At 47.1% G+C, this 12,931-nt stretch overlaps 1 protein-coding gene across 1 annotated transcript in view; it reads left to right on the plus strand.

The window, feature by feature from the left end:
• Positions 1-12,931, plus strand: part of kmt2ca (lysine (K)-specific methyltransferase 2Ca) — a gene marked incomplete in the record, with an annotated part of 129,497 nt that overhangs the window by 78,417 nt on the left and 38,149 nt on the right. The window contains 7 exon segments of the mRNA XM_048265884.1: positions 3,247-3,565; positions 4,957-5,136; positions 5,893-5,914; positions 6,766-6,980; positions 8,918-9,049; positions 11,798-11,917; positions 12,152-12,273. Coding sequence (XP_048121841.1) covers positions 3,247-3,565; positions 4,957-5,136; positions 5,893-5,914; positions 6,766-6,980; positions 8,918-9,049; positions 11,798-11,917; positions 12,152-12,273 — 1,110 coding nt within the window.

Consider the following 12,931-nt stretch of genomic DNA (forward strand, 5'->3'; position numbering starts at 1 on the left):
CACATTAAATCCCACTCCACTCACACACTCTCTTACAAACCATAGACTCACACTCACTCCCTCACTAACTCTTATACATACACACACATGCACACACATGCACACACCTGCACACACATGCACACACCTGCACACACAGACACTCAGACACACACCTGCACACACCTGCACACACCTGCACACACATACACACATCTGCACACACATACACACATCTGCACACACATGCACACATCTGCACACACATGCACACACATACACACATCTGCACACACATGCACACACAGACACTCACATGCACTCTCACTCTCTGTCTCTGTCTCTCTCTCCTTCCCTCACTCGCTCACTTGCTCATTCTCTCTCCCTCACACACACAGAGCAGGAGCTGCTGACAGAATAAAGCTGGCTGCCAGCATCACGCGCGACACTTATCCCATAATGCTCTCTGTTCTCGGCACACAGGGTCAAGTTCAGTGGGTCATGGCCAAACGTCCGGCTACATATAACGCTCTTTCCTTCCAGTATTTCACTCTCATTTTTTTACTCTATTCCCTACTGTCTCGTAGTCTGTGTGTGTGTGTGGGGGTTTAATGTTAAATTAAAAGGTCATCTCCAGGCTAGTATTAAATGTTACTTTATCCAGAGTCGTACCTTGCCTCAGTGCCATTTAAACCCAACCCCCTTGTGGTATAGACACTAGACAGTGCTGCTCTCAGAGCATCTCGAGAGAGTGTAATGGAGGATTTGTGGGTCAAGTGCGAGATCTTTATTATATAGGTTATTCACTTCAGTGAAAGAGAAACTCCTTGATTGTCAGCATTACTGCCAGAGATTGTCCTTAAAAAACCCACCCACAATCAAACAATCTGAATTAACCAAAGCCATCCTTTAGCAATGGTCTATTTAAAACAGAACACACTTTGCAAACAATTCATCTCCATAATAAATTTAGCTGTCGTCATTGTTGTTGTTGTTGTTGTTGTTGTTGTTGTTATTATTATTATTATTATTATTATTATTATTATTATTATTATTATTATTATTATTATTATTATTATTATTATTATTGGTATTATTATTATTAAATGTATCATGCGCACCAGAATAAAAAGACCACACTTCTCCGATACAGATGTCAGTTGTAACCCGATTTGTGATGGACAGCCTTCTAAATATAACATTTGATTTATGCAAATCATTTTTGCCTCCATGTCATCATTTACCGCGCGTGCAATTAGTGTGGCGTCAGGGCTGCGGGCGCGGATGCCCAGCGGTGGTGATTGAGAGCTTGCCGGTGACGGCTGCCGGGAGCTCATTACGGGGAGGCGGGGGCGGGGCTGATTTGGACCGGAGGCACTGGGCTTCCTTCTCCTCCGCGTGTCAATCATTATCTGAGCCGCAGGGCGATCCGATTGGCGGAGAGAAGCGCGTCTCCGGTGGACGTGAGCGCAGAGCCATGCGGTGTCACGTCTATGTCGCCACGGCGACAATTCACGGACCTTGTTTATCCAATCAATAAAACAGATCATCTGATTACAGATGGCCAGGCGCCCTGCCCAATGAAATGCCTCTGTGTGGAGTTTGTGGAAATGCAATTCCTGGAGTCAGTCCTCAACACAGATCTGGTTTTACTCACTCAGATCCACTTCAGTATTTATAATGTTGTTTTTGCTTATTGTGTGATGTCATTGTAGAAAAGAAGGTGGTAACTTGAAAGGAAATATTGGCTAATGTGTAATATGGGAAACCACAGCAACAGGTTACATGTGCTGAGACACAAAGACACACACATACACACAGAGACACACACAACACCATCCCACCCATTAGAGAGAGGTGTAATGTTGGGGAGGGCAGGTAGGATGTTCGTGTAAATGTGGTGTGGTGATGTGTGGCGCAAGAATATGGAATTTGAGACAGAGGTGGACGAGGACAATGCAGCTGATGCGGAGAGGCTGATTTATCCTTTCGTTTGTGCTCTATTGATCTGCAAATACCCCTCTGTATTATTATTATTATTATTATTATTATTATTATTATTATTATTATTATTGATGACCAATTATTATTATTATTGTTGGTCATTATTGATGATATAAAATGTATCATCGCACCAGAATAAAAGACCACCTTCTCGATACAGATGTCAGTTGTAACCGATTTGTGATGGACAACCTTCTAAATATAACATTTGATTTATGCAAATCATTTTTTGCCTCCATGTCATCATTTACCGGTAACGTGCAATTAGTTGTGGCGTAGATCCAGGGACTCTTGGTGGATGCGGTGGTGATTGAGCTTGCGGTGGCGGCTGCGGGAGCTCATTACGGGAGCGGGGGGCGGGGCTGATTTGGACGGGCACTGGGCTTCCCTTCTCCCTCAGCGTGTCAATCATTATCTGAGCCGCCAGGGCGATCGATTAAGCGGAGAAGCGGCGTCTCGGTGGGCGATGGCGTGGAAACCATCGCGTTAATCCGTCTATGCCACGGCGGACAATTCGGACCTTGTTTATCAATCAATAAAACAGATCATCTGATTACAGATGGTGGCGCCCTGCCCAATGAAATACACCTGTGTGGAGTTTGTGGAAATGCAATTCCTGGGTCCAGTCCTCAACACAGATCTGGTTTTACTCACTCCAGATCCCACTTCAGTATTTATAATGTTGTTTTACTTATTGTGTGATGTCAGGCCAGAAAGAAGGTGGTAGCTTGAGAAAGGAAATATTGGCTAATGTGTAATATGGGAAACCACAGCAACAGGTTACATGTGCTGAGACACAAAGACACACACATACACACAGAGACACACACAACACCATCCCACCCATTAGAGAGAGGTGTAATGTTGGGGAGGGCAGGTAGGATGTTAGATGTGTAAATGTGGGGTGTGGTGATGACAGGCAAGAATATGGAATTTGAGACAGAGGTGGACGAGGACAATGCAGCTGATGCGGAGAGGCTGATTTATCCTTTCGTTTGTGCTCTATTGATCTGCAAATACCCCCTCTGTCCTTCTGACAAATAACTCCTCACTGACCCACCATCTACACACACACACACACACACACACACATGCGCGCGCTCAGCACGTGTTTCACCTCCTCTCTCTGTCATGATCCTACATGGATTCTGTCCAGCTGTGTAAATACTGGTGAGGTTGGAGGCTTAACATTTGACTTATAACTTTTGATTCCTTCTGCTCTGCGTGTGTGTGTGTGTGTGTGTGTGTGTTTTTCTTCTCCAGATCACTAAGGTGGTGCTGAGTAAAGGCTGGCGCTGTTTAGAGTGCACAGTGTGCGAGGCATGTGGACAGGCGACCGATCCCGGGCGTCTGTTGCTATGCGATGACTGTGACATCAGCTACCACACCTACTGCCTGGACCCGCCCCTACAGAATGTGCCCAAAGGCAGCTGGAAGTGCAAGTGGTATGAAATATCCATACACACACACACACACACACACACACACACACACACACACACACACACACACACACACATTATGTTTGCAAAGCATATGGCATATAATACACTTATTCTGGCATTCCTGATCTTGCACTTTAAATAACGGACTCTCACTAGTATATCTGATGTGCTTACTCACACTTAAAAATTGCTGTGATCATAAAACACGCGCGCACACACACACATAGGTGAGCCTTTCCTCTGTGCTACTGGCCTAGTTAGCTTGAGTCTGAAATAGCAGAGGCTTTGGTGTGGCAGCAGCAGCAGCAGCCCTGGCGCTCCCCAGTGTGTCTGTCTGCTGCAGTCTGGCCGTCTTAAGTCTGTCTGTCTCTGTAGTCAGTAAAGCGGACTGTGACCTGGCCTGTCTGTTTAATATATATATATATATATATATATCTATATATATATATATATATATATATACATATATATCTATATATATATCTATATATATCTCTGATCTATAAACACTCATTGTAACACACATCTTTTATGTTTTTATGCTCTCACTTTTGTTGGACATGCGTACGCACGGACGCATTGGACGCCTCCTCCTGTTTGTTAACAGCAAATCTCAGCCCTCATGCTCTCTATTCTGAACTTTCTGAACTCTTTTCACCCTATCTTTCTCTCTCTCTCTCCCTCTCTCTCTTTCTCTCTCTCTTTCAATCATCAATCTCTTTATCTATGTATCTTTCTCCCTGTGTGTGTGTGTGTGTGTGAGTACTCCACACTCTCTTCATCTTTAGCTAGGATTTAGCAGCTGTTTTTAAACAAGATGGTGAGGGATTTCCTGCTTATTTGGTGTAATGTCAGATATAATCCCCGTTCAAACAAAGCAGGCTTTACTCTGCACACAGACACACTCATCCACAGCGTTAGTTGACCCAAAGTCATTTGAAATGTTTGTTTTTAAGCACTGACATTTAAAAAAAAAAAAAACTATTGACAGTGCTAATTCACACCTGTGTTGATGTGTGTGCTCTATCACCATTTGATGTTGATGTGTGTGTGCTCTCTCATTCCTCCTGGGCAGTGCTGGTGTGTTATGGCTGGTTTGAGGACGGGCTCTTTTCTGTCTATCTCTTCATCTCTTCCCCTCTCTCTCTCTCTCTCTCTCTCTCTCTCCTGCCAAGTACACCCACATACTTAATTACTCACTGTTTTACTGTCACCTGTTCTTCTGTGTTTTTATTTATACCAATCAAATCCACCTCCTTTTCTTGTCTCTGCAAATTGTTGTCTTTTCCCTCTGCTTGACTGCTTTTAAATAAAAATGTAATTGTTTATTTAGTTGTCTTTAATTAAATCTATCCATTTCTCACTCCTGAACACAACACACTCACACTAACACTAAAACTCACACTCACACACAGTGTTACACACAGACAGGCACACACCCAATGTGCTTTATGTCCTCCACCTGATGTGTTTTATTGTTGATTAGTAATAGCATGCACTCTTCCGTCTCTCCGTGTGTCTGTGCTAGGTGTGGTAGCTAAGGTGCACACAGTCTTGAGGGACCACGGCGGTGGGCGTGCTGTGGTGGCAATTAAACTACTGCGCGAGATCGCGACCCCTCGCGCCAGCCTGTGGCAGGTGCCCGGTTATGGCGTCGCGGCTACCCATGAGGAGACGACCTCATTCTGCAGTGCCGCCTCTGTGACAGGTGAATATCCCACACACACACACACACACACACACACACACTCTGTCTCCTCCGCTGCCTCCACCTCCCTCCATTCCCCATGTCTGTTCTCATTTCCCTATTTCTCGTTTTTTTTTTTCGTCATACCTCTCTTCTCATTTTTTTCCCTCTTTCCCTTTTTTTTTCTATCTCACTCACTCCCCCGCACACACCAAATCCTCTTGCTCTCCTCTCCTTCATCATTTTTTCAATTTCCACCTGTCAGTAATATATCCCCCTCTCTATCCCTCCTCTTATCTGTCAATATCTCTCTCCTTTTCTCTCTCTCTCTCTGTCTCTGTCCCCCCTCCCTCCTCTGCTCCTGTAGTAGCCCTGACAAGGTTAGCTGAGGACAGCTGCTCTGGATGTTGCGCCCGTCACTAACCGGATGCAGCGGCCGTATTTCACCGCCGGGCTAATCATGCTACTTTCCAATTAGCAAATTATTGGCATGCCTCGCATCTGCTAAACATTTGTCCCCTGTCTTTTGTGTCCCCCTGTGTGTGTGTGTGTGTGTGTGTGTGTGTTCATGTTTGTGGATGTATGCATTGGATTGTGTGTGTGTGTGTGTGTCCACGTGTTTGAGTGTATGCTTTGGATTGTGTGTGTGTGTTTGTTTGTGTGTGTGTGCGTGCTGTCTCTCCCAGGTGGGTCCACGCCTCGTGTCAGGGTCTGAACACTATTGAGGGGTGGAAGGCACTTGTGGGGCGATAGTTCACGACTTCTCCATGTGTGCAGCCTGCCTTGGCGTCAGGCCAAGGTCAGTACACCAACGCCCCCACACCCACACGCACAGCTATCCCACAACATCCTGTTGCACTGAGATACATTATACTGCCCATTAGTGAGCTCTCTCCAGGTGATTCTCTAACACCTGTAATACTTTACTCCGATTTACTCCTGTGGTCATAATGGCTGTAGTGTGTCATGGAGGGAGTGAAGATTGACCACTGTGAGCCAATGCAACATGATGCCTTGTCATATGATGCCATGTAATGTAATATCCTTCCATAGAGTGCAATGCAATGTCCGTTATTTCTTTTTAAAGGGATGGCACTGTTTTTATTTCGTTCCTGTTAATGACATGGACAGGAAGGCCCAGCTCTGGTATTGTGGTCAATGGAGCTTGACTGGAGTTGAAACGTTTGAGAGATTCATTAAAAAAAGCAGATGGTTGGAAATTCAAATCGCTCAGCAACCTGTTCCGGTCTTTCTCCCCCTCGACTCGCCGCTAATCATGACGCTCCCATATGCAGGCTATCAGGACTAATGTGTGTGTGTATGTGTGTGTTTATTGCCTACCCAGGTGGCGTGACGGTGACACTCAGTGATCGGATCGAGTCTCCCATCGTAGCACAAATCATCACCAAAGTGAAAGAGCCAGGTGAAACTGGAAACCCCACAGCTTGTGTTTTTGATAATGTTTACACACACACACACACACACACACACACAGACTTGTTTAGATTTTTGGATTTGTACCCTCTCTTGAATGTGGCTGGGCTAGTGGTGTTCTCACACTATTCACCATTCAGTTATTGTTAAGGCCTCATTGTAATGACCAACCCTGAATGAGCCATCATGCGTGACCCTCTGTCCCCCTCCTCCCAGAGTGCCAAAAGGCGTGTATGCTGGGGCCGGTGTGTGTCTGGCCCAGTCGGGCCTGGAACCAGCTGCGAGGCTCTCTGCCCCGGCACCACGGCGACGCCGGCCCAAACCCAAACTCAAGCTCAAGATCATCAACCAGAACAGCGTGGCCGTGCTCCAGACCCCACCGGACCCCATGTCCGAGCTGTCCCGCGACGGGGACCTGTACGACAGCCGAGGTACTCACACTCACACTCACACTCACACTCACACTCACACTCACACTCACACTCACACTCACACTCACAAATACACACAAACACATAAATACACATAGGACTTTCCATTGCTTTGTGTTAATCCGATTAGTTTTGTTTGTGTTTTGTTTGTTTGGTTGTTTATTGAGCAGTATGTGGTTGTGCGGGTATGTGCTTTTCAAGACCAAGCTTTTGTTATTTTGTGGATTTGTTTGGTCGTTTTCTTGAGTCAGTTACGGATCAAGAAATTTGCACTGTGCTGATTCAGTGAATTACTTACACACACACACACACACACACACACACACACAGAATAATAGTTGGCCATTTTCTTCCACCATGCTGAGAGGCTTTGACCGCATGTTGCTCCCAGGCACTTTGAATTCCACTCCTCTAGTGATTTGGGAAGGCAACGAACATGTTTAGGAACTTCAAGGCATCTAAGCCCTCTTGAATTACTAAGCAGAGTTTTCAAAGTGGAGAGCAAGTGAGAGAGGAAAGAAGAGGGGAAAGATGAATTTGGAGAATTAAGTCGCAAAGAGGTGGATTGGTAAAACTAACAGTAAAATTAATTGATTAGAAAGCATGAAAATCTCAACTTTCTCGTGTGTGTGTGTGTGTTGTTATTGTGATAATATGTATGATATTATTGATGATATTGATATTGAGAGAGAAAAAAAATGAGAGTGAGAAATGGAGGTAGGGAAGGCAATGAGAGTGAAAAAAGCAAAAGAAAATGAGAGTAAGAGGAAGTGGGCGGTGGGGTGGTGGTGGGGAGGGTAGGTGTGTGGAGGGCAGCATGTAATGAATTTGACTTGGAGAGGGAAGAAAGGCTTTGAAAACAGCAGTCAGCAAATTACACCTGCCCTGGTATTTCTGAGCCCAGGGAGAGCGCAAGGGAGTGATGGGTGGGGGGGCCGCAGTGCCTTGGCAGCCGAACAGCATTACTGCCCGCCCCTATCCATCAGTGCAGAGCTCCGAGAGGGCAAGCAGGGGGTAATAACCCAGAACTGGGCCATGGTTTTAACCCCTCACCCCCCTGCCAGGCGCTAGCCTCCATATTTAGGGTGTGTCCTGCTACAGAGCAAGAGATGGATGGATGGATGGATGGATGGATGGATGGATGTTGACAGACAGGTGCAGACATGCACATGATGTGTTTTTCTTCCATGGTAAACACTCATGTCTTATTTATGCTGAGGGCCATTTGGTCTATAGGAGGCGGGGAGGGGGCGCGTGGGGGGCCTGTGTGATTGGAGGGCTTCTCTGAGCACACGAGTACTGCCTGGAGAGGCCAGTGGAGGTGGATGGGCTTCTCTAATGGCTGCCCATGTATAATGAGCTCTGCTTATTTAGACTGGAGGCCTGTGTATGGGCTCTGCTTTTTGTATGCTACTGCTTTGTTTGCACACACACACACACACACACACACACACACACACACACACACACACAAATATATATTCACATAAGCATGGACAAATATTCATACACATGCATACACAAACATTCCCTCTCCCTCCAGCTCTCTTGTACGGTATTTTTCCACACTGCATGACGCTAGCAAGAACTTGCCATAGACAACATAAGACTAGAGACACATGCACACACAATACAGAGTAAGAGGACCTCTCATTAAAATTATATTAGGAGAACTAGAAGGGGCCACATGTACAGTATCTGGGAATGGGAGTGTGAGTGTGTGGTTGGGTGAGTTGGTGTAAATGTAACCAATTGCCACATGAGTTTGCTAACATGTTTTTTTTGCACTCTGAAATGCGCGCACACACACACGCACACATGCACACACACACACCCCGTCACCGACACTGACACTGGTCTTAGGAGTGCAAAACTATTTGTGTGTGTTTGTTCACTGGATCCAGCTCACCTGTGTGTGTGTGTTTGTGTGTGTTCAGAGGGCGACCTGCTTTTGGACTGCGAAGGCAAGTCTGACTCCAGCCCCGAGCGAGAGCCTGCTGAGGTTGACGTCAAGGGGGAGGAAGGCACCGACGGCAACAAGAAGAGGAAGAGGAAGCCATATCGGCCAGGTAAGAGACAGGGCAGAGTGGACAGGAAGGGGCAGCGAAGAGAGAGAATTAGCAAGAAGTAAAGTGATTTGAGAGCAAGATGGACAGAAGCAGGGAAAGACTGAGGGAGAGAGAGAGAAAGAGAGAGAGAAAGGGTGGAGGTATGGAGAAGTGCACTTATCAGAGAGAACAGCTCCACTGGACTGTGAAATGGCGCAAACCCTAAGTAGCGTCCCACAGTGCACTGCTCTTTAAAGCCCCCTGAATGAGGAGCACTCCTTTCTCTCTCTCTCTCTCTCTCTCTTTCTCTCTCTCTCTCTCTCTCTCTCTCTCTCTCTCTCTCTCTCTCTCTCTCTCTCTCTCTCTCTCTCTCTCTCTCTCTCTCTCTCTCTCTCTCTCTCTCTCTCTCTCTCTCTCAGCATAATCTCCTCTCCTCAGGAGGCAGTGCTCCATTTCTTCCTTCCTCCATTTACTTCTGCTTTTTTAAAGGGGGGTTGGGGGTGGATGGTGCTCCCCTCGGAGTGTCTTGTCTCCATTCAGTGCCCTGATGGGTACACAGTTGCTCAGACAGATGCAGCTGGCAGCCTGTCTCACAGACACACACATGCGCGTGCACACACACACACACACACACACACACACAATCTTTGGTATTCGTACATAGCTGTGGCATGTAGTCTTTGTATACCAGTCTCATTTTTGGGAGGTCTTGCTATCTTCTCAAGTGCACGCAACACGTGTGACCACAAAAGTGTTGCGGAATACTATAGCACGTGACCAAACACTAGCACACTAAAACATAGACTTGTGCACGGAAGCTCAGTCTGCTATCAGCTTACTTTACATCCGTTTCTCGTCTCAATCGCTGAATCAGTGGCTCTGGGTTGTGGATGCAGAGCTACCGAATATTATTATAATTTTTTTTCTTCTGTGTGGGTGTTGGGAAGAGAATGAGCTTCATTGTGGTTGCAATACAGTAGTTCTCCCTGACGATGGTGTGTGTGTGTGTTTGCGTGCGCGAGCACGAGAGGATTTCATTCAAGTCCGTTGGTCTCATTTTCCTGTCTTTTCCTGTCCTGTGAATGCAGAGAGCAGTGACCCTGCAATGGCCAACAAAAATGGACACTGACAGTGAGCTGGAAATGACCATCATGGAGTCAGCATTGAGTCACTGCTCTTTCCCTCACCCTGGCTACCTGTTCTGGTCTTATGGCTGCTCCCCAATACACCCCCTTAGCTCAAACCTTAACAACACCAGCAGAACTGGAGTGTGTGTGTGTGTTTGCGTGCGCGAGCACGAGAGGATTTCATTCAAGTCCGTTGGTCTCATTTTCCTGTCTTTTCCTGTCCTGTGAATGCAGAGAGCAGTGACCCTGCAATGGCTAACAAAAATGGACACTGACAGTGAGCTGAAATGACCATCATGGAGTCAGCATTGAGTCACTGCTCTTTCCCTCACCCTGGCTACCTGTTCTGGTCTTATGGCTGCTCCCCCCAATACACCCCCCTTAGCTCAAACCTTAACAACACCAGCAGAACTGGAGCTGATGCTAAACTGCTTTCCTGTGGTCTCCGATAAAAGTTGAATCTAAGGACAGATTCCAGATCTGTCATGAATAGGTATAGCATCACGACTACATTAAGATTTCTTGAACAGCCAGTCTCATAACAGCAAACAGTTTAGTAAAGATTCTTTTATTACTGCCCATTTGTCACGTCACGACGCAGACAAGAGAGCAAGGATATAATAGCTGCGTGCGCTGTGTTTCTTGGTAGCGATGTCTCTTAATAAACGCCGGCCGTAAATGTGCGCGGCTTGTGTTTCATGTCACGTCATATTATGGACTTGTTATGGCATGGTGTGCTCATTATAATATAAATCACATTTTATTTAGCTGCAAATTAAAAAGCCACATGTTCAGCCTGGTTTGCGGGTCTCCGTGGCCTAAGGGCTGTGTGTGGGGGCAGGAGGAGTGTTGAGGCTGCAGTGGAAAGTCATCTTTGTGCTGGTGGAAAGTGGCTTCGTGCTCAGCCGTTTATTAAAATTGCGTTCAAGCATGGTCTGAGATGGGCTTTACGTGTGTGTGTGTGTGTGTGTGTGTGTGTGTGTGTGTGTGTGCGTGCGTGCGCATGTGTGTGAAGGAGTGTGTGTGCACATGTGTGTGAAGGAGTGTGTGCACCCATGTGCAGAAACAGATAGGTGTGCGTAATGGTGCAACCATGAGACGTCTGCTCATGCGCACTCTTTCTCCGCGCTCACCGAAGAGACCCCATTTCTCAGGTGATCCTATTTCTGGAGCGGCCTCACACCGATCAGAGAACAGAGGGAAGCAGTGGGGCTGATGAAAAGAGAGGAAGAGATGGGAGGGAGGGGGAGCGAGGTAGAGCAGAGAAGTGGAAAGAGGGAGAGAGGGAGACAGGAAGAGGTAGAGTAGAGTGGAAGCAAGAGAAGATTGGGAAGATGAATGGGCCAGCTGCAGCCCCCCTAGCCATGGCTCATGGTGACGAATGGAGATTAATTCCAGGATTTCACTGTCAGTGGCTCACATTATTAATCCTGCTCTCCATTAATCAACCTGGTTGAGGCTCCTGTTTGCTCTGCTTAACGTCCACGTTATTCCTCCTCTCTCTCACTCACTCCCTCTTTCTCTCTCCCTCTGTCTGTCTATCTCTCTCTCTCTCTCTCTCTCTCTCTCTCTCTCTCTCTCTCTCTCTCTCTCTCTCTCTCTCTCTCTCTCTCCCTATTTCTTCTCTCCTCTCGATCGGCAGGTATTGGTGGGTTTATGGTCCGTCAGAGGAGTCGAACCGGCCAAGGCAAAGGCAAACGATCCCTGAGCAGGAAGGACTCGTCTGGCTCGCTCAACGACAATCCTGTGGGGAAAGAGGAGGGTAGGCCATGAATCACTTTGTTATGCCTTACACAGTATGTGTGCGTGTATGTGTGAATCTACCTGTGACACTTGGTGGGTTGTATGTTTGTGCGTTTGTTGACTGCTCTCAACAGGGGAGTTTACCATCTCTGGGAGAGAAGATTAAGTGCTAACACATACTGTGACTAACACACACACGCACACACACACTCTCTCTCTCTCTCTCTCACAAGCACACGCTCTCTCCCCTCAGGCTGGAATGAACCCGACACCCCCGTGGACGAGACGGCGCCCCCTACAGAGGCCCTGGAGAAGAAAAAGAAATACAGGAGGAAGAAGACGCAGCTGGAGGAGGCCTTCCCCTCCTATCTCCAGGTACCGCTCTCCCTCCTCAAAGCCAAACTGTTGATGTGATTCCTTCCCAAATCCTTTATGACTCCAGACACTCCCCCACTACCCATCCCCCGAGTATTATACAGCACCACCTCCTTACACCTATAGGTAGGTACCTCTCTCCTGCCCCTGGATGCAGGTACTGTTCCTCCTCCACCCAGAAGGCATAACTCCTCCTTTACCTCATACCTGCAACAACAGGCCCTCCCCCAATACTTCACACATTCTTTTGAAGATGTAGGTCTGCCTGTCGTCGTGCATAGATGGAATGTGCATGGTGATGGTAGAGTAGTGGAAATGAGATGGCCAGGCCTATGAAATGCTGTGCTAGGCCGGCACCTCTCAAAGAAAGACAATCATGCTCAGCGCTGGCGAGGCAGCCATGCATTTAGCGCGCCAGCTGTCACTTATCCACTGGCTTGTTCAGCGAGACTTGGGGAATGAAACTCAAAGGTCTTTGCCGGAGCAACGGCAGCCCGTGAATAATTCAGCATCCCAGCGCATTACGCTTTTAATGTTTCAGCGCAACGGGGAGTAGTCACCTCCGCCAGTAGCTGAGCCTCTGCGTCATAGCCTTTCACCGGGGCGAGTGCTTTCAGCTTTACTTGAACAAGTAGTCTTGGATCGGGCGTGTTATGTG

This window comes from Alosa alosa, chromosome 16 (assembly GCF_017589495.1).
Source record: "Alosa alosa isolate M-15738 ecotype Scorff River chromosome 16, AALO_Geno_1.1, whole genome shotgun sequence".
Lineage (NCBI taxonomy): Eukaryota > Metazoa > Chordata > Actinopteri > Clupeiformes > Clupeidae > Alosa > Alosa alosa.